This window comes from Schizophyllum commune (genome assembly GCF_000143185.2).
Source record: "Schizophyllum commune H4-8 unplaced genomic scaffold SCHCOscaffold_5, whole genome shotgun sequence".
NCBI classification, from domain to species: domain Eukaryota; kingdom Fungi; phylum Basidiomycota; class Agaricomycetes; order Agaricales; family Schizophyllaceae; genus Schizophyllum; species Schizophyllum commune.
The window spans coordinates 2,360,683-2,384,859 of record NW_026089542.1 but is presented as its reverse complement, the minus strand read 5'-3'; the positions used below and the strand labels follow the sequence as shown (position 1 = coordinate 2,384,859).

At 57.8% G+C, this 24,177-nt stretch overlaps 8 protein-coding genes across 8 annotated transcripts; 6 read left to right on the top strand and 2 right to left on the bottom strand.

Moving 5' to 3' along the window:
- Positions 1-434: 434 nt before the first annotated feature.
- On the top strand, positions 435-1,103 carry SCHCODRAFT_02576464 (uncharacterized protein; the record flags this gene model as incomplete). Its single annotated transcript, XM_003038096.1, has 2 exons — positions 435-698; positions 747-1,103. The coding sequence occupies 2 exons, from the start codon at positions 435-437 to the stop codon at positions 1,101-1,103; spliced, it is 621 nt and encodes a 206-aa protein (XP_003038142.1).
- SCHCODRAFT_02730925 (Zn-dependent exopeptidase) lies at positions 954-3,334 on the bottom strand (the record flags this gene model as incomplete). Its single annotated transcript, XM_003036733.2, has 7 exons — positions 954-1,388; positions 1,445-1,533; positions 1,589-1,746; positions 1,830-2,079; positions 2,202-2,293; positions 2,341-2,772; positions 3,222-3,334. 7 exons carry the CDS (start codon positions 3,332-3,334, stop codon positions 1,350-1,352), a joined length of 1,173 nt encoding a protein of 390 aa, XP_003036779.1. The 3' UTR covers positions 954-1,349.
- Positions 3,253-7,453, top strand: SCHCODRAFT_02623403 (ARM repeat-containing protein). Its single transcript, XM_050345173.1, has 14 exons — positions 3,253-3,277; positions 3,325-3,397; positions 3,444-3,765; positions 3,816-4,183; positions 4,229-4,545; positions 4,595-4,672; positions 4,725-5,422; positions 5,517-5,582; positions 5,637-5,849; positions 5,909-6,013; positions 6,070-6,191; positions 6,250-6,329; positions 6,394-6,553; positions 6,719-7,453. Exons 1-14 carry the CDS (start codon positions 3,274-3,276, stop codon positions 7,179-7,181), a joined length of 3,069 nt encoding a protein of 1,022 aa, XP_050200643.1. The 5' UTR covers positions 3,253-3,273; the 3' UTR covers positions 7,182-7,453.
- On the bottom strand, positions 6,982-8,481 carry SCHCODRAFT_02623399 (uncharacterized protein). The gene is made up of 6 exons (XM_003036732.2): positions 8,255-8,481; positions 8,043-8,205; positions 7,955-7,988; positions 7,749-7,904; positions 7,549-7,700; positions 6,982-7,497 (listed from the first exon to the last, which is right to left on the bottom strand). The coding sequence occupies exons 1-6, from the start codon at positions 8,445-8,447 to the stop codon at positions 7,353-7,355; spliced, it is 843 nt and encodes a 280-aa protein (XP_003036778.1). The 5' UTR covers positions 8,448-8,481; the 3' UTR covers positions 6,982-7,352.
- Positions 8,482-8,666: 185 nt separating this feature from the next.
- Positions 8,667-11,850, top strand: SCHCODRAFT_045848 (MCM-domain-containing protein; the record flags this gene model as incomplete). The annotated part of the gene is made up of 8 exons (XM_003038094.1): positions 8,667-8,902; positions 8,955-9,468; positions 9,530-9,949; positions 10,000-10,301; positions 10,350-10,884; positions 10,936-11,097; positions 11,147-11,647; positions 11,701-11,850. 8 exons carry the CDS (start codon positions 8,667-8,669, stop codon positions 11,848-11,850), a joined length of 2,820 nt encoding a protein of 939 aa, XP_003038140.1.
- A 180-nt stretch (positions 11,851-12,030) lies between these two features.
- Positions 12,031-18,488, top strand: SCHCODRAFT_02576451 (uncharacterized protein). The gene is made up of 14 exons (XM_050343877.1): positions 12,031-12,520; positions 12,570-12,914; positions 12,965-13,521; positions 13,569-14,261; positions 14,317-14,733; positions 14,787-15,049; positions 15,105-15,447; positions 15,510-15,620; positions 15,667-16,780; positions 16,836-16,960; positions 17,013-17,597; positions 17,652-17,825; positions 17,876-17,962; positions 18,009-18,488. Exons 1-14 carry the CDS (start codon positions 12,286-12,288, stop codon positions 18,258-18,260), a joined length of 5,301 nt encoding a protein of 1,766 aa, XP_050200642.1. The 5' UTR covers positions 12,031-12,285; the 3' UTR covers positions 18,261-18,488.
- Positions 18,489-18,811: 323 nt separating this feature from the next.
- On the top strand, positions 18,812-22,155 carry SCHCODRAFT_02623389 (uncharacterized protein). Its single transcript, XM_050345172.1, has 6 exons — positions 18,812-18,908; positions 18,965-19,117; positions 19,169-19,273; positions 19,337-20,034; positions 20,174-20,972; positions 21,105-22,155. The coding sequence occupies exons 2-6, from the start codon at positions 18,968-18,970 to the stop codon at positions 21,897-21,899; spliced, it is 2,547 nt and encodes an 848-aa protein (XP_050200641.1). The 5' UTR covers positions 18,812-18,908; positions 18,965-18,967; the 3' UTR covers positions 21,900-22,155.
- Positions 22,156-22,277: 122 nt separating this feature from the next.
- Positions 22,278-24,164, top strand: SCHCODRAFT_01141905 (ArfGap-domain-containing protein). Its single transcript, XM_003038091.2, has 4 exons — positions 22,278-22,666; positions 22,721-22,778; positions 22,840-22,962; positions 23,041-24,164. Exons 1-4 carry the CDS (start codon positions 22,485-22,487, stop codon positions 23,914-23,916), a joined length of 1,239 nt encoding a protein of 412 aa, XP_003038137.1. The 5' UTR covers positions 22,278-22,484; the 3' UTR covers positions 23,917-24,164.
- Positions 24,165-24,177: the final 13 nt, after the last annotated feature.

Here is a 24,177-nt window from a genome sequence, read left to right as displayed (position 1 = left end):
CGATATCTTCACGATTCATGGCTGAGGAAGGCTCCTCTTCCGGCGCGTCCGTCGCCTCTAGACAAGCGGGCCCGCTGCCCTCGAAGCGCGGCGAAATCGGCTTCAGGGAAGACGTCCACGGTGCGCTGAACTCAACAACACCGACAACCGAGCCCGCCGTTCCCCTCCCCGCCCGCCACCCTGCCGAACGCGACCCCCTCCCCTCCAACACGCCCGCGGACGCCACTTTTGCCCCCGTCCCAGTCCGCTCGCCCTCCCCCTCCCTCCCCGACCCACCCCGCAAGGGCCTCCTCAAGCGGCAATTCGGCGGCATGCACATCGGCACGCTCTTCTTCTGCACCGTCCAGACAGCCATGCTCATCGGCACGATCGTCGGCTGGGCGATCACCGCCATCCGCATCCGCGCGCTCGTCGCCGCGCGCCCCGGAGAGGGTATGGGCTCCGCGACGGTGTTCGTGCACGTCGCGTTCTGCCTCGCGACGCTCGGGCAGGTGCTCGTGCTCGAGCGCCGCGTGTTTGCGCTGCGCGCGGAGCGGTGGGCGTATAAGCATCCGGGGGAGATTCTGCCTGTGGCGCATGGGAGGAGGCGGGGCAGGTTTGGTGGCGGGTCGTTGCCGATTGCGCCGTGGCATCGGCCGCCGCTGCCTACGTATGCGAGCGTTGTGGCGGATAGCGGGGCGAGGACTGGGGATGTGGAGGTACGTCCTGATGCTATCATGAAGTACCTGTAGCTGAGGCTTTTGCAGGACGAAATCATCGCAGCGCCGCCCCCGCCAGCTTATGGTCACACGCGCGGCAGCACCCTCCTTCTCTCCGGCTTCCTACGCGAAAGTCTGCGCGCCCAGCGTCCGCCCTCTCAGCACAGTCAACGCAGTCAAAGACCGGCATATGGGCGCTCTAGTATGGCGAGCCAGCGCTCCAAGATGGAGAGCCAACGCGGCTCCCATATTAGCGAGAGTCCGCGCTCCCGAACGAGCCAGCCGCAAATGACCGAACGGCCGGATTCGCGCAGCAGCTTCTTCAGCTTCGAGTCTATCACTCAGGACGCCCAGCGCGCCCGGCAGCTTGAGGATAGCTTGTCGAAGCTGGAAGGCGGGCGGTAACGCTCTCAGCAGCGAACTGCTGTCGGTCGTTGTTGTACCTGACCGCATGAGACTGCACGGACTACATTCCGTTGCTGGGTGGTACCGTTGTCCCACGCAAATGCTCCCTTGTATGTATTTGCATTGTAACACTATCACAAGTTGGCTGTATTCCGGTGGGTCTATGTATGCAGCGCGTACAACGATTGCCGGTCATCCAAGAACATTCGTCACAGATTATTTCCCGCACGCGTCGTCCCTGGCATCTCAAACCTCGTATCCCGCAACGTGCAAGAGCGTAGCGAACTAGGGGTGCATTATATGAATGTTTGGTTCAGAGGTAATTGCAAGTCAAAACACACCTCAACCATAGCGATAGCCTTCAGCTGGTCGAAGTCATAGCCCTCGCGGTCGCTCAGATCTCCACTGTTGTGGTACATGGGGTCGATGACTAGGAGGCCTCGTCAGTACCTCGTGCGCGTGGTGAGCACTGGCGAAGGGGTTACTTGGTCCAGCACGCTCGAACACCTGCGTCGCAGGGAAGCCCAATTGATGGAAGGACTGGTGGTCGGAGCAGCATGCACGCGTCGTGCCAACGGTTAGCTCGGGGACGTAGAGCGACGCAACCTCAGCTACAAGGCCCGCGACCTCGGGGCTGCCGATGCTAGAGGGCATCGTCAGCACTCAGACCACGACATATACCCCCCTCCTCTCGAAAAACATTCATCCAAGCGACTCCCCACTCACGTCTCTGGCAACCCCAACTGCAGCGGCTCCCCTGGTTCATGATACGCAATCATATCCGCTTGGATCACCATCGTGAGGTTCGCGTCCAGATCGCGCAGCTCCTTCGCGTAGGCGCGCGAGCCCAGGAGTCCCTGCTCCTCGCCAGCGAAGAAGACGAGCTCGACGTTGGTGAGGAAGCGGATGTTCTTGCGGTTTATAGCGCGTGCGATGGCGAGGAGGCCGGTGGTCCCAGAGCCATCGTCGTCGGCACCTGGGTGAAGAGTGAGTCGGTGGTAGGGGAGGGATGGAGGGAGGTAAGAGGATTGAGTATGGGAAGGGTGGTCAGAGGGAAGCAGAGGGAAATCCGGAAGTAAGAGGGGAGACTGAACGTACCGGGGGCGCGTAAAGAGCCGAAGGAACCTCTGGAGTCGTAGTGCGCGCTGATGAGAACGGTGTTGTTCGAGGGGACAATGGATGTGTAGCGACTGTGCGCATTTTAGCACGAGACCCTTCCCTAGGGAAGGATACGTACCAAACGACGTTATCCGCGAATCCTAGGAGGAACTGCTTGAACTCGCAAGTTGCGCCGGTCGCCTCGACGCGCTCCTTGAGCCACTCGGCAGCCGTGCGCGAGCCCTCTGAGAACGAATGACGCGATACAATACCGGACTTGCCGTCCTCGCCCGTCAGGAACCGGATGTCGTTTATCATCTGGGGGAGGGACATGCTGTTCACCGTCGACGCGATGACGGGGTCAAACTTGAGGTTGGCGAGGACCTCCTTGACGTGCTCGAGGGCCTCTGAGGGGACGGGGATGAAGGGGACGGGGTCCTTGGGTATGATGGTGGACTTCCAGTATCGGGGGAGGAGGGTGTCGATGGTGAGGGCGGCGGCATCATCGACGGAGACGAGGATAGCAGAGCGAGAGCGGTAGATGATATCGAGGGGAGCGGCATACACGTCGCTGCTGATTACATCTTGGTCGAGCGGGGGCTCTGCAACAGCTGCGAGCTCGCGGCGCAGGTGAGCCTCGATGTCGATGTCGGCATTCAGGGATGCAAGTAGAGACTGGTCCACAGCCTTGCTTTCAATCCAGACGAGAGTCTGCTGCTCGCCTCCAAGAGTAAGAGATATCGAAGCCGAAGGGGCGAACGCGGGCTCCGTCCAAGTCTCCATACACGGTACGTCCGGCATGAACAGCGCAAGTTCAGGACCGTCGGGATGCGACTGGTCCATGACGATGCCGCGGAACGAGTCGCTCAAGCATGAGTCGAAGAGCGACGGCGCAAAAGGCGCGACCAACGTGAGCGAGGGGGCCGTCATCGTTGGAGACAACGAGGAGGCTGCAGGCGACGCGGCCGCGATACGATAGCTCGCCACCCGGAAGTCGGCCCGGGGACGCGATCAGCATACACCGTCATGCCGCGCGCGTTCCTTGCGTCCATGAGGATTGGTTTAGGGAACAATGGGTAGGTGAGGGCAGCAAGGGTCGAATAATTGCTGACTGTATGCACAGACTCGGCCATCGCGAAGCAGCTCGTTGACAAGATCTACGAGAAGCGCAAGGCCGCCGCGCTCGAACTCGAAAAGTAGGACGGGTGCTTCGCCGAAGTCCAACGCTCACAACCTCCCCAGGCAGATCCGAGACTGCCAGCAGCAACGAGATGAGCGGCGCATATCTCAGATAATCGACCAGCTGGTCGACATGTTCAGCAATTCGTCAAACGCGCTGCACGTCCGCAATGGCGGTCTCATCGGCTTGGCGGGCACGGCTATCGCGCTAGGCGTCGAGGTCGCGCCTTACATGGACAAGTTCATCCACCAGCTGCTCGCCTGCTTCGTCGATCCCGAGAACAGGATACGATACTTCTCCGCGGAGTGCCTGTACAATATCGCCAAGGTGTCGAAGGGGGAGGTGCTCGTATATTTCAACGAGATCTTCGACGCGCTCAGCAAGGTGTGTGGCCCGCGCGATGCCACACGCTCCTACACTTACATCCTCGCCAGCTCGCTGCAGACTCCGAACTTTCGGTCAGGAATGGCGCGGAGCTGCTAGATCGCCTGCTGAAGGATATTGTGGCCGAGTCCGCCTCCGTCTACATCCCCCTCTACCCTGAAACTGAGAAGATCCGCGACGAGCACGAGGAGGCCCGTGGTGTTCTCGTCGACTACCCTGACGGCAAGGAGGGCCACCGCGGCATGCCCGGCACCAAGAAGGCGTTCTCCCTCGCGCACTTCATTCCCCTCCTCCGCGAACGGATATACGTCGTTAGCCCGTTCACCAGGACATACTTGGTGTCATGGATCACGGTCCTTGACTCTGTCCCTGAACTAGAGCTGATCACGTACCTGCCTGAATTTCTGGATGGTCTACTGTGAGTTGCGCCATTCACTCACCGACATGTTGCTGAATTGCTTAGGCGATATTTGTCTGACCCAACAGAAGACGTTAGAGTCACGACCGAGATCCTGCTCGCCGACTTCCTACGCGAAATCCAGGACGTTAGCAACGTTCGCCACCGTACTGAGGAGCAGGCAAGAAGACAAAGTACCGACCCGGCAGAGTCTCTCCGTCAATATGACGGCGCAGAGAATGGGCCGGACTCGCCGGTTGAGAATCGTGCGGTCACTCCCTCGCAACAAGACCGAGGCGCGTTCCTGCCCGACAGCGACGATCAGTCAACGCCCCGCGATACCGACTCGCCTGCACAGTTGGACGATGAACGAGATAACGGAGGTGAGAATAGTTTTGTGGAGAGAGCAACGTGTCCTGATTCTTTATGAAGCTTGGGTTCCCGGTCAAGGCGTTCGCATTGACTATTCCGCCATTGTCGACATTCTGTTGAGCCAGCTTGATGGAGAGCGTACGTGTTGCTTCTCTTTTCACTAGCAGGCATGCTGATACAAGTATTACAGATGATGAGATTCAACAGTCAACAGCCCTTCGATGGCTTGCTGAATTCATGACCTTCGCCCCCGAGGTCATGGTCCCCTTTACCCCTCGTCTCGTTCCGGCCGTCCTCCCCAATCTTGCTCATCACGCACCGGGCATACAGACCCAGGCCATACGTCTCAACAAGCTCCTTATGAATGCTATTCTGAACCTTCCCTCACCTTCATCGCCATCTGTGCCGCGATTCCAAGGTCGCACTCCGGCATCACCTTCACCCACAGCTACAACGTCGAGGCAACCCACAACCGCTACCCGGGATAGCAGCTCACGGGACATATCGTCTCCTGAACCGCCTACCGACCCTCCACAGCCTCCCACTCCCGCCGCCGCCAACGCTCCCCTTCCGCGGTCTCGTGGCAGCGGGGCGGACATCTCGATGACCAACATGGTCGGCGCAGTCGCTTCTCGCCCGTTCCCCACGAGCGACGGCGCCAACGCGGCTCCAGCCTCCACGCCCAGCAGACCACACTCGCCGGTGTCCTTAAAGAGCCAGCATACGCAGGCGCAGGCGCAAAGCGTGGTTATGGCGGAGGAGCCGGACTACTTCGACTACCAGGGCACGGTGACGGAGCTGACGGTCCAATTCCTGAGCGAGTTTGAGGAGACGAGGGTCGCTGCGCTCAAGTGGTTAATCATGCTGCATCAGAAGGCGCCAAAGAAGGTGTGTATTGCTTGTGACTCTAATCCGTTGTTTGTCGGGCTGTTCTCCGTCTGTTGACCGAGAGGAGACGATATGCTCACGAGACTGTCATTAGATTCTGGCTATGGATGATGGAACGTTCCCTGCGCTGTTAAAGACGCTTTCGGATAGCTCAGATGAGGTAAGGCTGCCGGCGTTCTCCGTACAGTCTGCCATGATTGACCCAGAACAACAGGTCATCAAGCACGACCTGCAGCTACTGGCGCAAATTTCGTCGTCCTCGGAGGAAACCTATTTCAAGGCCTTTATGATGAACCTCCTCGAGCTATTCAGCACCGACAGGAAATTGTTGGAAACCCGGGGTAGCCTCATCATCCGCCAACTTTGCCTGAACCTAAACCCTGACCGGATATACCGGACATTTGCGGAGATCCTCGAGAAGGAAGATGTGAGTGTTGACCTTACCACTTTGAGGCACGCTAGCGGAATGGCTGATTTGTTGGCCAGGATTTGGAGTTCGCGAGCGTGATTGTGCAAAACTTGAACATGATACTCATCACCTCGCCTGAGCTCACGGACTTCCGCAAGCGGCTAAAGAGCCTGGAGACAAGGGTCAGTGGCGGCGCCTCGAGAAACGCAGCGGCAGGAATCTGACACGCACGCTACAGCAGGACGGGCAAGCGCTGTTCACCACGCTCTATCGGTCATGGTGCCACAACGCCGTATCGGTGTTCTCCTTATGTCTTCTTGCGCAGGCGTACGAGCACGCCTCGAATCTTCTGTACATCTTGTCGGTTCTTCGTTTCCGTGGGCTGCGGCGGGGTGCTTACCGTGTTTGCTCCCTCTAGCGCGGACCTGGAGATCACCGTCCCGATGCTGGTGCAGATCGACAAGCTGGTTCAGCTCATCGAGTCGCCCGTGTTCACCTGTGCGTACGGTTTGCTTTCGAGCGTGACAGACATAAACTGACAAACAACTCACAACAACGGCAGATATCCGACTGCAGCTACTAGAACCCGAGCGCTATCCCCATCTGTTCAAGTGCCTCTACGGACTGCTTATGCTGCTGCCGCAGAGCACTGCGTTCGTCTCCCTGCGCAATCGCTTGAACGCGGTAAATTCCGCGGGCTTCTTGCACATTGCGCCTAAATCGTACGTCTCTGCGCCTGAAGCGTAACGAACCAGTGCTTATGTTGACTTTCTTTCGACTCCTTCTACGCTCACTTTCTGTCTATCCGTCCCCATCCCCATTCTCACCATAACCCTCTACCCTATTCCTGTCTTGCTATCACGCGCGTCGTCTTCGACCCTCTTCAGCTCCATAAGTATACCTGCGCGCTCGAAGGTCAACCGCGACCGGGAGGAAATCCGATGGCAGGAGCTCCTCCAGCACTTCCGCACTGTCCAGGGAAAGCACGAAAAGGCGCGCAGGCTAGCCCTCGGCTCGGATGGATCGCCCTTCACCAGCTTCCTGGAGGCCGAGCGGTACGGGGATCCCTCGGCTACCAGCGGCGGGCCCTCAAGACCATCTACGGTGACCAGGCCGCCGATGCGGCGGAAGGTGACAGGCTCGCCGGAGACGGCAACTGTGAACCCCCAGGCGAGCCCGCCGGCGCAGCAAAGGGGCGGTGGGGCGCTGTCTCCATTGAACCCGAGGGCGAGGGGGCAGACGGGCCTGCTGTCGAGTGTGATGTCGTCGCAGTCGTCGCAGCAGTCGAGCGGGTCAGGGGGACAGGCTGCGAAGCCGAAGAGGGTGCCTTTGAATTTGGGGAGGAAGTAGTATTGTGGTGTGGGGAGGCTTGCATTTTTTTGCATGGATTCTTTGTACATAGTTATTACCCGCGCGCGCACTTTGTACTGTTTATGATGTGGCTCCCTTGTCACGGCCATGATGCATACGGCTGAACATTACGAGTAGTACTGAGGATATGATTACGCCAAGATGCCAGAATCAGAGATTATTGGGAAGGGTAAGTAGGTGCCGCCGGATGACCGTGATATCGTCATCTGTTAGGTCCAGGTATTTCTTGAGGTACGCCTCGACTCCCCCGTATTTCTGGTCTAGCATTGTGAAGAATGCGGGTATAACATCCGCTCTGATGAGTGGTGGATGAGACGATGTCTGTGACGGGTAAGAAGGGCCTTACCTGCAAGACAGCATGTTGAGAGCCATTTCCTTGTTGGAGGCGAACAAGTTCTCCTGTGACAGGCGCTGCATTATCATTTCCCTTGCTGGTTCGCGACCTATTCGTGTGAGGGCATAATCTTGCGCGATGAGCTCGGTGTCGACGCCTGCAAGCTACAAACGGGATGACGGAAGGAAACATGGTGACAAGAACGCGCACACCTTCAGCAAAAGGGCGGCAAGGACACCTGTCCTGTCCTTGCCGGCGGTGCAGTGAAAGAGAAAGCCATCTGATGGCCTATCGCGAACGTGGCGGAAGATGGTACCAAACGAAGAGCCGGCGTGATCCATGATCTGGGAGTACAGTTCCATGAAGGCCTGATTGCTATGTCAGGTCAAGCCTATGGGAATCGAACAGAAGTTCGTACCTCAGTCTTCCCACTCGCGTACAGCTGGAATCGTCTACACCGTCGATTAGGCGCCGGACTGATGAACCGGGGAATGCGACGTACTCACTTCGCCATCATCTCAGGGCTGTAGTCCTCTTTCTCGAAGACGGGGGTGCGCTTGATCTCGACGCCCTCAATGACCGGAATCGGGGAGTGGTATTTCTCCATCTCAGTGTCTGACCGCAGATCGAAGACGGTGGTCACTCCGAGCGCTCTGAGCTGAGCCTTCCCTTGACATGAACATTACGAAAGCACGCAGACAAATGGAGAGAAATCGACCTTCATCCGTGATGCTCGAGAGCTCGGCGGAGCGGTACATGTAGTGAGGCTTGGTGCGCTGGGGAGGGTATGCAGCCGAGGGTAGGTTCCCCAGATCGCGTATGTTTATCACACCCGAGACCTGTACAAAGGGAGGCTTGGAGAGCGCCTCAGCGACCTCCTGCGGGTCCAGTGGCTTCAGTGCGTCGGCCATGGCTATGGGAGAATGCAACGTATGTGGATGAGGGGATGGGCAAGAACAGCTCATGTCGGAAGTTCGGGCCGTGCCCGTAACGCGGTATGACCGGCCCTCAAGCGATCAATTAGCGTGTTGCCTTTGCACTGTCTCTCGCGTTCTGCAACGCGTTCACCGTTCCCCATCACGATGAGCTCAGTCCTAGGATCTTCCCCGCGAAGGGGTCCACCGTCTTCTATGGCGTCTATGCCTCCCAGCAGCGCGCCACAGGGCACCCAATCGTCGCCAGCCAGAGGTCCCGCGCGCCGCACCCCAGACGCGCTCGCGATGAACGATGATGAAGCGGAGGAAGAGGGTGCACCCACTAGAAAGAGGAGAAGACCAAGGAACGCTCAGAACAACGGCAACGTCCCTGTTGTACGCGATGCTGTTGGCGAGAGTGTCGCGGAGAACTTTGAGGGGTTCCTAAAGAAGTGCGTCGACGCGTCTTAACCTTGAATGCGTCATGTCTGACGCGTTCTACAGCTACACTGCCGGCGTGCATCTTGCCGCCACCCCCAACTCGGAAGGGGATGCACCAGAGACCGATGGCGAACGCATCTACATCGACCAAATCCACAGCATGCGCGAATACGAAATCACCACCCTCTACGTTGACTATAGCCACATCCTTGAAACCGATGTCGTCCTAGCCGACGCGATCAAAAATCAGTACTACCGCTTCCTGCCCTACTTGCGTCGCGCCGTGCTTAACTTGGTCGAGGAATACGAACCGGAATACCTGAAAATCAACCCAACTTCCGCCTCCACAGACAGTGCGAACTTGCAATCTCGCGAGTTCAATGTCGCGTTTTACGGCCTTCCTCTGGTCTCTGGCATCCGCGAGCTACGCACGGACAGGATTGGTCAGCTGATGAGCATCAGCGGGACGGTAACTCGAACGAGCGAGGTCAGACCCGAGCTGCTCTATGGCAGCTTTGTTTGCGAAGTCTGCAAGGGCATCATCAACGATGTTGAGCAACAATTCAAGTACACCGAGGTACGCACCCTCACCTGCTCTCGCTTACATGCACACGCTGATCCGAGACACCCTTTTGCAGCCTTCACTCTGTCCAAATCCCACTTGCGGCAATCGAGTGGCCTGGCAACTGCAGATCGACAGCTCCAAGTTCACCGACTGGCAAAAGGTCCGCATTCAGGAGAACCCCTCCGAGATACCTACCGGCTCTATGCCGCGCTCCCTCGACGTTATCCTTCGCTCAGAGATGGTTGAGCGCGCAAAGGCCGGAGACAAATGCGTTTTCACTGGAACGTTCATCGTCGTCCCGGACGTCAGTCAGTTGGGCTTACCTGGAGGCAACAAGGCAGAACTCATGCGCGAAGCCAACCGCGGCGGCGCGAACGCGATGACTGGGGGTGTGGGCGGCACGGGTGTAACGGGTCTGAAGAGCTTGGGTGTGCGCGACTTGCAGTATAAAACTGCCTTCTTGGCGTGTATGGTCAAGGATGCTGATGCTCGGGTAAGCATTACGACTGCCTGATTGTTCTTGATTTCCTAACGTTTTGTCAGAATGGTACCAACGTTCGCGGCGAAGAAGACGTCGGCGAGGACAGCGCGAACACCTTCATTTCATCCTTGACGGAACCTGAGTACGACGAGCTCAAGAGCATGATCAACTCGGAGCACATCTACTCACGGTTGGTGGAGAGTATCGCGCCGACCGTGTATGGACACGAGATCGTGAAGAAGGGTATCTTGCTGCAGCTTATGGGCGGTGTCCACAAGCAGACGGCCGAAGGCATGCATCTGCGTGGTGACATCAACATTTGCATCGTTGGTGACCCGTCTACTTCAAAGTCGCAATTCCTCAAGTGAGCAGCTACCTTTTACCTAGTCTTATGCCTCTGACAGTTCTGTAGATACGTCTGCTCCTTCCTGCCTCGTGCCGTCTACACTTCAGGCAAGGCCTCGTCAGCAGCCGGTCTCACAGCCGCTGTGGTCAAAGACGAAGAAACCGGCGACTTCACCATCGAAGCCGGTGCCCTCATGCTCGCCGACAACGGCATCTGCGCCATCGACGAATTCGACAAAATGGACATCTCCGACCAAGTCGCCATCCACGAAGCTATGGAGCAGCAGACCATCTCCATCGCCAAGGCCGGCATCCACGCCACGCTCAACGCGCGCACGTCCATTCTCGCTGCCGCGAACCCCATTGGGGGCCGGTACGACAAGAAGAAGACGCTCAGGGCGAACGTGCAGATGAGCGCGCCGATAATGAGTCGGTTCGATTTGTTCTTCATCGTGCTGGATGAGTGCGACCAGGCGACGGACTTGAATATTGCGAAGCATATTGTGAATGTGCATAGATTTCAGGATGAGGCGATTCAGCCGGAGTTTAGCACGGAGACGCTGCAGAGGTATATTCGGTATGCGAGGACGTTCAATCCGAAGGTATGCACCGTGCGACTGGTAAAGAAGATGGGTACTAATTGATTTGTCCAGTTGACGCCCGAGGCTGCAGACGTGTTGGTTGAGAAATATCGCTTGCTGCGACAGGACGATGCGACTGGCATCGGGAGGAATTCCTACCGAATCACTGTCCGTCAGCTGGAAAGTATGATCCGGTTGAGCGAGGCCATCGCTCGTTCCAACTGCACGGCTGAGGTATGTCATAACGTTCTTCCGCTCGTTCCACGTCTGACCGTCGACGCAGATCACTCCTGTCATGGTCCGCGAGGCGTTCAGCCTTTTGCGACAGTCCATCATCCACGTTGAGCAGGACAATATCGACTTCGATGCCGAAGATCTCGACGGCGAACAGCCAGAGCAGCCCACAGCTGCTGATGGAGACGAGGACGTCGAGATGTCCGGCGCCACCGATGCCGCGGATGAGAGCTCCATACCTGTCCGCAGAGGCCGAACACCGACAGCCGCGCCAACCACCGACCACACAGCAACGACTCCCGTGCCAGACGCTCCGCCAGCAGCTCCGCAGAAGCGTCGCATGGTCATCACGCACGACAAGTACATGCAGATTCAGGCGATGCTCGTCACGTACATCTCGAACAACGAGCAGAACTCGCAGGGCGGAGGGGTCGATCGGGAGGAGCTGATTGATTGGTACCTCGAGCAGATGGAGGACCAGTTGCAGTCGATTGAGGATCTGGAGTATGAGCGCGAGTTGGTGGTGAAGGTGTTGAAGAAGTTGGTCAAGGTAAGGTATCCATGTTTGTTGCATGGCTCGAGGTTGCTGAATTCTGTCGACAGGACAACTACCTCATCGAGATACGCGGGGCCGTGTCTGACTCCTTGCCTTCTGAGGAGTCACAGTCCTCGGCCACCGAAGGCAGTAACGTCCGGGTGCATTATCTTGTTCATCCGTCGGTGGAGACGGATTCGCAGTCGTCAATCCCGTAAAGAATCAGCTGTTTTGCATGTCTATCTTGTTGTTATGCTTTGTGTCTTGTAGCTCGCGTATGAAATGCTTGTACTGTACTATCGAGGACATATCTGGGCATTTTGCCTTCTGGAATTGACCGGTTGTGGGTCCACTGTAATTCCCGCGTGGCATCAGTTCACATTGTTTCCCGCATTTGGCACTGTCCGTCTCCGCACGGCGAGAAGCGCCTAACGCGTTTACTCATTGCGACGCGGTTGCACCTGATCTTGCTCGAAGTCATACTTGCGGGACTCGTCTCCCAATCCCATCTTGGATCTGGAGCTTGCAGGAGAATCGCAACATCATCCTTCCCTCACCCACGCGTCACCCTCGTCCCTCACATACCCATCGCAGGCGACATCACAGCTTTTGACGAGGAGTAGTGGGAACAGTTTATCCTCTGTGCTTGACTCATGCCAGACCCGCCTCTAGTGGTCCCGGTCATCCTAACGAATGGTGCTCTTCACTTTGCCGAGGTCGCGCCGGACGCGACGGCGCAGGATGTCATAGATGTCCTGGTGGCGAACACGGATGTGACCACGGAAGCGCTAGGGGATGCTGAAGATGATGGATGGGCGCTCCAGATAGTGCGCGTGGAACAACCGGGAAGGACATGGGAGGAGGAAGAATTGGAGGCGTTAGGGGACGGTGCGTGGGGACATCCAGCTTCGTGAATGCGGCACTGACGACCTTGAAGGACTTGTGGACCCATCGAGCTCCGTGGCGCGGCATGTCAACGCGCTCTCCAAGCAGTCCCCCATGCGCCAGTTCTCCTCGTTTCCCCTGACACACCACTTGCACAATCCTGTGCTTCGCCTCGTCTCCCTCAATCCACACTTAAGCATCACCGCGTCGTTCGCGCGCGTCCCAGAGATACACGATGGATTTCAATATAAGCTATTCATCCACACAAGCACAGTCATCAGTGAACTGATCGACCATGTCCTCGAGGAGCTTGGATTGCCTCGGTCGCTACCAATACCGGGCGCTGGAACCTTGGAGTATGTACTGGAGGAAGTGTGGGTGGATGGGGACACGGAGAGTACGTGATTGTCGACGCACTTTACCACGCAGCGGCTGACACTCACGCAGAGTCAACGAGGCTACCTCCGTCCACGCTTGCGTACAGCATCACTAGCGAACCCTTCTGCCCCAACCCCCTCACCCCACAAGCTACCCGTCATTTGCGCTTCTGCGTCCCCGATGAATGGTATCGAAGGTCCAAATCACGCACAGCGTCTCATGCTTCCTACGAGCCTTCTCAAGCGACCATACGCCGCCTCGCCTCGCTACAGGAATCAGAAGACGAGAACGAAGACCAAGAGGACGAGAGTGGCACCGCGAAGATCAGCGTCGGAGCCAGCACCGCGAAAGGCAGCGGTGGAACCGACAACAAGGGCACGTCCTCTGCCAATCGGCTGTCTACCATCTTTGGTGGCTGGCTGGGCGAATCGGCGGCGTCTACATCGACAGCAGGAAACCGGAGCAGTGCAATACATATCGGGTCACCGGAGAGACGCAAGAGCATTGTCAGTGAACCGAAGCTTGTGGCACATCTTACCGGAAGCACGCCTGTTACGAAGGATGCACCGGAATCCGCTACCGACGCGTCAGACGACTACAGTGAGAAGGAATTCGACGCTATGCTGGTAGGTGATTATCATCTTACTGACGAAAGCTCGCTAATGTCTGTCAGGATGACATGGGGCTGAAGGGAGACAAGCGGACAGCTATGAAGGACATGCCCCTCGACCGGAAGAAATACCTCTTGGCGCAGAACAGGCAATTCAAAGCAGGCTCGCCAAAGATACCTCAGAGCAGCTCACCCAAACGGACATCATATGCGCAATCCTATAGTCCAGCTACTGGAGGCGCTCTCCTTCCACGTCTAGTCCCTCAGCTTACCGGTGACGCACTCATGAAGCGATTCTCGTTATCCGGATGGTCTACGCCCACCGCAGATCCAGGTGCTGCTGATGCTAATATAACGGAGGCACCAGCTGAAGAAGCGGCGCCGCTGCAGCCGCAATCGACTGGGAGTCTATGGAGTAGCTGGTGGACATCTTCAGGTGGCGAGAAGACTGGCACCGTCAGTGACAAGAGTAATTCGAAAGAGAAGACGCCAAAGTCCTATGTCGACGGTCTCCGCTATGCCCGCACGGCGGATAAACAGCTAGTCAAGCTATTAATCTCGCTCCGCGTGCATCTGTCGACGGCGAAACTAGTCTGGATAGAGGAGTTTGTGGGCCAGGAGAAGGGATTGGAGGTACTGGGTACACTGTTGTCGGGGCTTGTGAGCAAAGGGGGGAAGCGCAAGTCACTTACGGAAGTCGAGACTACCAATCTACTCGAAGTTGTGAAGTGTCTGCGCGTGTTGCTGAATACAGAGGTATGCGTACTCCAATTTTTCTTGTGCAACAATTACTCATGACTTTTTCTCATAGCCCGGGTTCTCAGGAGTCCTCGCCTCGCCAACGATCATCACCCACATTGCATACTCATTGCACACATCTTCACCCAAATTACGGACACTGTCTGCAGAGCTGCTTGCTGCAATATGCGTCCTCTCCCTTGCCGATGGACACAAAGCTGTCTTGGCTGCTCTGTCGGACTACAGAGTAGCCTTCGACGAGGCGTTCCGCTTCGAAGGTCTCATCGCTTTGCTGCGCGTGGCAGATATGAACGACGACAATGACAATGTCTCTGAAGCGTCGTTTAGTGGCGAAGAAGAGGGTATCTGGGAGGCTCGTACGGCGGCAATGTCGCTCATCAATGCCATCACGAATTGCCCGGACTCACTTGAGGAGCGCATCATGCTACGCGACGAATTCAGCAGGAGAGGGTTGAACGAAGTCATTGTGGTACGCATTGAACGAGTTAATCGAGGGCAAGGAAATGTTGACACCGCGGACAGGCCTTACGATATGTCAAACCTCCAGATCGGCTGCTCACGCAACTCGACGTGTACACTGAAGAGAAATTCGAGGATGAAGAGGACATGCGGGATCGCGCGCGTTCAATGATTAAATCAGGGCAAACGCCTGATCGCGTACGCTCGGATGGAGAGGTTGCGTTGGAGGAGATTGTTCGTTTGGCTCAGCAGCATGGGGAGCTATACCCAATTATGGTGGAGATCCTTAGTCACTACGGTCAGATCCTGCAGAAGGACATTGGGCTGTAAGAGAGGCTGCGTCATCTCGCTCTGAGCGACTGACAACGTACCCTTCGACAGGCAACTCAAGTCCGACCTTTTGACCATTTTGGACAAGTTCGTCGAGCAGGCGGCACTCTTGGACAACTTCGACGACTCATGGCACGTCTTCATGAAGCGCTTCGCCACGTCTGTGCAACATATCACCGGTCAAGAGCTCGAGGTCCGCGCGGCTTCTGAGAGCCCGAACGAGGTTGTGGAAGAGGAGCTTGAAGCCCTGCGCGCCAGGGTGGAAGAGCTGAACGACGAGCGGACTGAGCTGAAGGCGGAGATCAACAACAAGATCGCCGAAGTCAACACGCTCAAATCGCTCCCTCTGAACATCGGGGTGCCGCAAGGCAAAGTCGCTGGAAAGAGCGGGGAGGTCAGTGGCTTTACTGTACACATCACGAGAGGATCGACCGACATCATTACCTTCCCCTGCAGAACTTCAACGGCATTGTCCAGCGCCTGGTACAGAAAGAGAAGGAAGTTCTACAGCTCAAGAGCGATCTTGAGAAGTACAAGGCACAAAGCCCTAGTGAAGGTCGCGATGCAGTACGTGCTGCACGATCTCTCAGGTACTTCAGCTGACCGTGCAAAGGACGAGCGCGCGAAGCGTGAGCGGGATCGCCAGAAATGGAATGTCTTGAACGATGAGATTGCTCGGCTGAAAGTGAAGGGTACCGAGATGGAGTCCACCATATCCATCAAGGAGAAGGAGATCGTCTACCTGAAGCGCGCCATGGAATCCGTGTACACTCGTTTCATATCCCGAGAGGAATCCCGAGAGGAGTCGCGCGCGGCTGAGCTCGACGCGGAAGCTATGGCAAACCGCACCATTCAGAGTCTGCAGCAGAAGGACGAGCAGATTACAACGATGGTTATGGAGGTTGAGGAGCTTCAGCGGACGGTCGAAGAGCTCAGGCGTCGCGAAGAGGTCTTCAGGAAGAGGGAGGATGAACTCAAACGCCAAGTGGAAGAGCTTGCGTCAAGGCCGAAGACGGAACAGGAGTTCAAGCGCTCGGCACCACCACCGCCTCCACCACCAGCTACTCGCGGCAAGCGGGCATCGCTACCTCCTTCACCGTTGTCGAGAAGAGATAGCACGGACTCGCCGAGGTCGCCGCCGCCTCCGCCTCCACCACGGCCTGTGTCAATCGCACCTACTTCGCCAACATTGCAGAGCAATGCGGCCTCTCCACCTCCACCTCCGCCTCCACCTCCGCCACCTCCTCCACCTGCGCCTTCTTCACCAGCTACTACTGCCCCTCCACCCCCTCCACCTCCGCCGCCTCCTCCACCTCCAGCACCACCAGCTTCCTCATCTCCAGGTATACCACCACCTCCTCCGCCCCCTCCACCACCTCCTTCGGGCCTCAACGGTGCTCCACCCCCGCCACCTCCACCCGGTCCTCCACCTCCACCCTCCGCCTTCCGCATGAACCGCGCTGCCAAGCCCGCCGCCCCTCGCGTCAAGACTCGGCAATTCTACTGGGACAAGCTTCCTGCGTTTGCCGTCTCGTCCACCGTCTGGGGAGAACTTGGAAGCAGCGGCAATGGCGCCGCAGGCGTGGACCTTGACATGGGTGATCTAGTCGCGACGTTCGCGATTGACAGCGCGGCGAGCGCTACTGCGAGTACGATGCAGGTGACGAGTCCGACGAGAAAGCAGAGCGTGACGACGGTGTTGGATATCACGAGGGCGAACAATATTGGTGAGTGGCGGGAAAGCAAGGTAGGTAAGGCAAGGGCGCTGATAGCGCTTTACAGCTATCATGCTCTCGCGCATCAAGCTTGACCTGCCCGGTATTCGAAGGGCGTTGCTTGGCATGAGCGATGTGCTATCGGTGGACGACCTGAAGGCCATCAGCAAACAACTTCCTACCGCTGAGGAAGTGCGTTCCACCTGATACCCCTGTCATAGTACCCAATTCATTGCCTTCCCAGATCAACCGCATCAAAGATTTTGGCGACACCTCCAAGCTCGCTAAAGCCGACCAATACTTCAGCCAGATCATGTCTATCCCGCGCCCCTCCTCCCGCCTTGACTGCATGCTCTACCGCCGCAAACTCGACCTCGACATCGAGGAGATTCGGCCCGAGCTGAACATCCTCCGCAACGCCTGTGCCGAGCTCCGTGGCTCAGCCAAGTTCAAGCACGTCCTGGGCGCCGTGCTTGCTATTGGTAATGCTCTCAACGGCTCCACGTTCCGCGGCGGTGCCCGAGGCTTCGCGCTCGAAGGCCTGGGAAAGCTCAAAGAGACGAAGACCGTCAAGGGCGGCGCCGAGTGCCCCACCCTCCTCCATTACCTGGCGAAGGTTCTCCTCCGCAGCGACCCGAGCCTCGTGAACTTCATCGAAGAGATGCCGCACCTCGAGCCCGCGGCGCGCGTCTCGGTGCAGACCATAATGCAGTCGGTGAATCAGCTGGTTAGTGGGCTGAACCAGGTGAGGGACGAGATCGCGTTGGCGAAGGAAGAGATGAAGAGGGGGGAGGTGAATGCGGAGGATAGGTTTGTTGCAGTGATGCAGGTGAGTAGGGAGCAAATTTGTGAGATGGCGGGGGAATTGACGGGAGCCCCGCAGCCCTTCGTCGACAAGGTTGGCCCAAGCGTCGAGGCGCTCAAGAATATGGCACAGTTGTTGGATGGGCAGCTGAAGGCGCTGATGGCGTACTACGGCGAGCAGACGGATTCGGCGGACGCAAAGAAGCCAGAGGACTTCTTCGGGATGATCTCGTCGTTCTCGACGTCGCTGCAGGTGAGTGTTTATTGTTGGATGAGCTTCTATTTCGCCAACGAGGTGTCTAGAAATGCGGCCTCGAAGTACACGATGCGCAGGTCAAGGCGGACGCGGCGAAGCCCAAGGTCGCCATCGAGGAGCCCGCATCGGAACCTGTGAGTCGCTCCCTGCACTCATGGACTCCTATGCTCACATGTCTAGACTATCAAGGCCGACAAGAACGCCCAGCACGCAGACGGGAAGAACGGCCCGGGCATGCTTTCGCCGCCAATGCTCTCCCCACCCGGCTCGCAGGGCTACGCTGCAGGCAAGTCTGTCGGTCGCGGCGACCTCGACCAGGCCATCCGCAGTATGCGCGAAGGCAAGCGTAGAGCAAGGCCTGCAAGACCGCTTAGCAAGATCTTCCTGGACGGCGCGCCGCCGGGGAGGCCGACGAGCCGAATGTTTGACTAGAAGGTGGAATTCGTGAACTGCTGCAAATAAGTAGTATTTGTGGTGCCCTGTTATAACTGATATATAGCTGATGATATACTGACGATTTACTAACCCTTGTACACGGACTATGTTTGCATACTTACATTGTACTCTCTGTACGGTTTACGACCTGTGATGACCTACCAACCACCGATATCTACAACAGATCTGTACTGGCTATGCATTTCTACATCGATTTGCCCCGACAAAAGAGCAAAAAGGTAAGTTACCGGATTGTATCTATCCCGGAAGCAACTGAATAACCCAGTTGTGGGTCCTGATGAACAGACGCACGTGACTGCTTTAGTAGCCCGATGTGGCGTAAATTGATCGAGACATTGTTCTCGACTTCAATCTAGCTCACTGGCTGAATTGCTTCAGTTCACGCGCGGGCTTCGGGGCAGCGTCATGGGCAAGAAAGGGCGCGGGCTCTCGCACCCAAACTTATGGTATCGAGTCCGTTGTAGGGTGCGTGAGCTGTTTACAATGTCTAGGATGTATGTGTACTGACATTCAACATTGTAACAGTACTACGATGACTACGGGGATGCGATAGTTGAGCACCCCAGAGGACCGTGCAAGTTTGCGCATCCAGGGTACGACGAATGGGATAATGCCAAACGGAAGGTGCGATGACAGGGTGACCTTGAAGGTCGTTTGTGGTCCTGACTGCTTGATGCAAGGAAATGGCGGACGCAGACGAGGAGTACAGCGACGAGGATGAAGAGGAAGACAACGGGTGGGGGTACAATGGATACTATGATGACGACGAAGAAGAAGAGGAGGAGGAGGAAGAGGAAGAGGAAGAAGAGCCTTGGTATACTGTTCGGTGTCGTGTGCGCTTACTTCCCTCCTCATGTCCTTTTCCTGGCTTACCTCTCTACAAGTACTTTGATGACGATGGGAACGCCGTCGATGTGTGCCCTCGCGATACATACGAGTGCATGTTCGCACATCCAGATCAGGACGAATGGTGGTCCGCGGTGCGCAGAGTATGTGCACCTGCTCATGGTCGTTCGCAATGAAGGTCACTGATCCGCCTCCCCTTCATATAGCAAGGCCCGCGACCCCCGCCACCGCCGTTCCGCCGGCGCGCTGATAGAGCGCCCCGCCTCGATCGCCCGCGTGCTGATAGCCGTTATGGGGTAGCGCCGCCCCCTCTTCGCTTCCACCCCGACGACGACCAGCCCCCGCCGCGGAGAGCGACGCAGCCGAGTTATGCACAACATCAACAGGAACGTCGACCACCAGATCTGCCTCCATATATCGCACTCCCTCGTCCGAATCCATACATCTACACCGCCGCTGCATATCGACCTCCACCGCCGATATACCAGTTCCCCATGCCGGCATTTCCCCCGCGACCGATAGCCTCAACCTCGACCCTCCCTGCAACGAGTCAGCCTGTGCGGCGAGACCCTCCTCTCGTGACACCACCACGGCCTATAGGCCAACCGACTCAACCCGAGACGCCGCGCAAGCCTACATATCTCCCAGAGGCCAGTACACGCTATTCCCCCACATCGACTATTGTAGCTTCTAGCTCGGCTGGCGCTACCTCCAATACTGCGGCTGTTGCCTCGACGTCAACCACTCCTCTCAACAGCGCTCCCCCGCCCTCCGATAATAACCTCGCCAGCATTCCCACCGCTCAACCCGCCAAGAAAAGACCGCCACGAAAGCCATTCAAGTCACATCCTCGCCCCGTTCCCTCCTTCCCCACTCCGCAAGCAAGGCAGAACGAAAGGGTCCGGTGCGTGCTTCCCTCCCTATATATCTCCCTCCATTCCGAGTGTCGGCCCTCTTCCCACCCCTTGCCATCTCGTACCCTCCTTGCCTTCCCACCCAAACCTTGTCACCAACCTCGACTAACACCTCGCTTCCTCCCCCAGCTCCATGCTCCGTGCCCTCCGCCTCACCCTCCACTACAACGCTACCACTGCTGCTTACCAACAATGGCGCACCGCGCGGCAGGCCGACGAATACGGACACTGCTCCGCCGCAGCCCGGTCGCAGATCGAGGCAGTCAGCCTGTCCAAGAAGTGCGCGATGGAGAGCGCGAGGCGGGAGATGGAGGAAGCGATCGCGTGGGTGGGAAAGTTGGAGGCGGATCCGCGGACGAGGGCGTTAAGTCCCGAGTTCGATCATGAGGGGCAGGGGAAGGCGCTCGAGGAGTATGTGATGGGGGTGGCGGATTGGGTGGAGGCGGTGGGGATGGTGATGGAGGAGGTGGAGGTGGAGGGGTGTGTGAGGGAGGGGGGTGAGGGTGTGAAGGAGGGGGAAGGGGAGGAACCTGAGGCCACCAGCGCTCTTAACGACGACGCTTGGGACGAAGCCTATGCACCCCTCGAACAACGCGTCACGCGGCTTCAGCAAGACACGGCCGAAGGCACCCGCGCCATGGAGGAGGCAGTGGAAGGACTTGCCTTTGATATGAGGCAGGCCAGCTCCGACATGCGACTCAACCTGAAGGAAGGCCTTCGAGGAGCTCGCGACGAGCACCTCCTCGAGTCCACAGCCCAAGCCGCGTCGCATATGGACACCCTCCTGGACGCATCGGATGGGATGCGTGCTGATATCGAGGCTGTGGCGAAGCAGCTGGAGGAGGATATGCAGCGCTTTGAAGCGAATCGGCAGGCGATCCAACAACTGAGGGAGGAGAAGGAGCGGAATTGGGAGTCGGTGAGGAAGGTGAGTGTCTCTTGTTTCCTCTGGGCAACGGGTTTGGGGACGACCGGTCACGATCTCACTGGGGTTTAGCTAGCAGCCCTCCTTAAGCTCACCCTTATAGTTGAGGAATAGACACTGACATGATACTCACAGTTTGAACGAATGCAAGCCGAATGTGACGCAGAGACCCGCGCGATCGATGCGCTGGAGCGGAAGCTTGCCTCGCTTATGAGGGAGTCGACGCCGCCTGCATCAGCTCGACATTCCGTGCGATCTTTGGAGGTGGATGAGCTGGAGTCCACTCTTGGTGACGCGGAGTCGGTCCGCGATGAGGAGCCTTCTCAAGACGAGGCCTCTGTTCGCGACGAATGCTCCACCGTCGAGGAGGAAGACATCCACTCCGAAGACACCCATTCCTGTCCGGAGGACGAGGAGGAGATGAATGACGGGGAGGCGCAGGACATGGACTATCCCGAGGAAGATGAAACGGGTCACGCCGAGGACCAGGAGCTCGAGAGCCTCACCGACGACCTCAACGACCTCGCCGGTTTCCCCGAAGTGACACCTGACGCCATTCCTCGCGGCTCTCCCCCCGCCGACGCCAAACGTCCCTCTTCTCCCTCACGTGGCTATCCTTCCACCCTCCCTGTTGCCTCTTCCACTCTCCCCGATACCTCTTCTACTCTCCCCAACAGCAGCCCTGCTCGCCTCTCCTCACCAATCCACCTCTCCACCCTCCTCCCCCTCGTCGAGCGCGCCGTCTCTGATATATTGGACAACGAGCTGCGCGGCGTCCTTTCCAGGGTCCAGAAGAATGCGTCTGGATTTGGCCCGGCGCTGAAGTACCAGTTCGAGCCTCTGATAGCTCGGGCACAGGACGTACTCCAGAGGGTGTTGGAGGACGCTATGTCGAGCGGGGCGGGAGCTGCGCAGACGACAGGTTCTTAGGCCTGCCGGCCGGAGGAAGTAGACTGACAGGCATGACTTCACTTCTTCACGACTTTACGGCGCTTAGCGCCTTCTTTTGCTCTCCGTTGTCCAACGCTGTCCTGCTTCCTCGTTCTCCTCGCTAACCTTGTATACGACTCGCGGATTTTCTTGGTATACTTAGAATACTGTACTGTACACTAGTATTTATCTGTAAGTATACAGCAGAAGAAGATGTGGTTGGTAACCGTGCGCGCCCAGCGGCGGTGTGTTGAAGCTCACACAGCGTGCTCAAGTTCACACAGCGGGCGTCGTTGCGGACGGCGGCGGGCGCGCCGCCAAACCCGTCGGACGAATGGCTCACTAGTCGGAGAAATATCTAATCTTATCTCTCATCTTCACCTCCACGTTCACCTTGCGCGCGGCCGCCTCCCCATTGCGCCTTTCCTTCGCCTTCCCCTCGCCCGCCACTCGCCCTCTCCTCGGCCTCTCTCCTCCGCTCGCCTACCTGTCCATCGTGCTATTCAGACAGTCTGCTATCCCTTCCACTTGTACACATACACGCCAAGCTAAACCTACTCGCTCCCTTCCACCACCACAACCGTCATGGCCACCGACCAAGCTGCTGCCAAAAAGACGCTGCAGGCGCTCGCCAAGCGCGAGGACCTGGGCAACAAGGCGTGCGTCGACTGCGGGAACCCTAACCCGCAATGGGCGAGCATCAGCTTCGCGGTGCTGCTCTGCCTGCAGTGCGCGGGGACGCACAGAGGGTTTGGGGTGCATATTAGGTGCGTGCGAGTGCATCGAGGAAGGAGAACCTACTGATGCAAAGACTTAAATAGCTTCGTCCGGAGTATCACGATGGATACCTGGACGGAGGACCAGCTGAAGCGGATGGGGGTGCGTGCTAGGCGTGAACTTCTTGCGAGGATGAGGGCTGATACGGGATGCGGTTGGGCAGGCTGGCGGGAATAAGCCTTTCAAGGACTTCATGGCTGCGTATGGTCCGCAGGGAGGATATGCACCAGGTGCCAGTCCTCACGAGACGTACCACTGCTGGGCAGCGACAGAGTACAAGGCAAAGGTGCGTTCGAAATCCTACGCGATCCATTCTATCTACAGTGATTGTACACCCCGAAGCTGACACGGCAACTTCATACAGCTCGACGCCGATCTCGCTGGCAAACCCTTTACACCCTCCGCACCACCAGCAGGCGCGAACACACCCACGAGCGCTGGTCTCCGCAAATCGCGTGCATCCTCTGGAAGGACCGGCTCCCCCGCTTTTGGCCGCACTGTATCTCCCGCCCCAGGATCTACTTCCCCCAACGCACCAGGAACGCCCACGCCAGGCGGCAGCGGCAACGAGTCCTACTTCGCTCGCCTAGGCGCTGCTAATGCTTCGCGTTCTGCCGACCTCCCACCTTCGCAAGGCGGGCGCTATACCGGCTTCGGGTCCACGCCGTCGCCAGAATCCAACCCCTCACACCCCGCCTTCGGCCTGAGTTCGCGCGCCGCCCCCTCATTGCAAGACCTTCAGCAGGACCCCGTTGGCGCGCTCGGCAAGGGCTGGTCGCTCTTCAGCGCCGCCGTGAGTGCCGCGGCAGGAACTGGTCTCGCCGTCGCCGGACAAGGTCTCGCCGCCGTGCAGGACCCCGCCTTCCAGGGCCGCGTGAAGGGCTACGTGAACTCTGCGGGCGAGTACGTGACGACGGCGGGCAGCGCCGCGAACGACTGGAGTCGCACACAGTTTGGCGTCGACGTGGGGGGAGCGGTGAGGGAGAGGCTGGGCGGCGCGGGCGGGGGAGGGTACGGTAGTGGGTACTCCAGCCTCGGGGGTGGGCCCAACAGGACGAGCGGATGGGAGCACGAGGAATCGTCGGCGCTGTATCGTGATGAGGACGATGAGCTGTTCACGGAGTACAAGCGCGCGCAGGCGGCGGCGAATGCGGCACCTCCGGCTGCCACCACGAGCGCCGCGGCTGCGAAGCCTGCACCGAAGAAGGATGAGTGGGATGATGATTGGAAGGATTTCTAGAGCGCTGGGAGGATATCCAGTGAGGATATCTTGAGCGCGAGAATGATGTCGCTCTACGACCATATAGCCATACCCGTCTACGATAGTGTCCCTGCATATTTATTGGGAGGAGGATCACTCGGAATAGCGTATGCGATATTACAGTCGAGATGGGCGGCGATGGGGAACGTGTCTACAGATAAGATTAGATAGCTGTGTGATGGCGCGCTTCCCCAATTCAAGTCGGCATCAGCTCCTTCCTGAACCATATCAATGGCAGCA

Bases quoted from the DNA above. Each gene is read 5' to 3' on its own strand.
- SCHCODRAFT_02623399 (XM_003036732.2), bottom strand. From the start codon at position 8,447: ATGGCCGACGCACTGAAGCCACTGGACCCGCAGGAGGTCGCTGAGGCG. The intron at 7,701-7,748 runs GTGTGCGCGTTC...TCCCGTTTGTAG, and splicing joins TTGCCGCCCTTTTGCTGAAG to CTTGCAGGCGTCGACACCGA. The intron at 7,498-7,548 runs GTAAGGCCCTTC...ACCACTCATCAG, and splicing joins CTCAACATGCTGTCTTGCAG to AGCGGATGTTATACCCGCAT.
- SCHCODRAFT_01141905 (XM_003038091.2), top strand. From the start codon at position 22,485: ATGGCCACCGACCAAGCTGCTGCCAAAAAGACGCTGCAGGCGCTCGCC. The intron at 22,667-22,720 runs GTGCGTGCGAGT...AGACTTAAATAG, and splicing joins GGGTTTGGGGTGCATATTAG to CTTCGTCCGGAGTATCACGA. The intron at 22,779-22,839 runs GTGCGTGCTAGG...GCGGTTGGGCAG, and splicing joins ACCAGCTGAAGCGGATGGGG to GCTGGCGGGAATAAGCCTTT.
- SCHCODRAFT_02623389 (XM_050345172.1), top strand. From the start codon at position 18,968: ATGGCGGACGCAGACGAGGAGTACAGCGACGAGGATGAAGAGGAAGAC. The intron at 20,035-20,173 runs GTGCGTGCTTCC...TTCCTCCCCCAG, and splicing joins AGGCAGAACGAAAGGGTCCG to CTCCATGCTCCGTGCCCTCC. The intron at 20,973-21,104 runs GTGAGTGTCTCT...TGATACTCACAG, and splicing joins ATTGGGAGTCGGTGAGGAAG to TTTGAACGAATGCAAGCCGA.
- SCHCODRAFT_02623403 (XM_050345173.1), top strand. The intron at 4,184-4,228 runs GTGAGTTGCGCC...TGAATTGCTTAG, and splicing joins GAATTTCTGGATGGTCTACT to GCGATATTTGTCTGACCCAA. The intron at 6,554-6,718 runs GTACGTCTCTGC...GACCCTCTTCAG, and splicing joins TTGCACATTGCGCCTAAATC to CTCCATAAGTATACCTGCGC.
- SCHCODRAFT_02576451 (XM_050343877.1), top strand. From the start codon at position 12,286: ATGCCAGACCCGCCTCTAGTGGTCCCGGTCATCCTAACGAATGGTGCT. The intron at 13,522-13,568 runs GTAGGTGATTAT...AATGTCTGTCAG, and splicing joins AGGAATTCGACGCTATGCTG to GATGACATGGGGCTGAAGGG. The intron at 15,050-15,104 runs GTAAGAGAGGCT...ACCCTTCGACAG, and splicing joins CTGCAGAAGGACATTGGGCT to GCAACTCAAGTCCGACCTTT.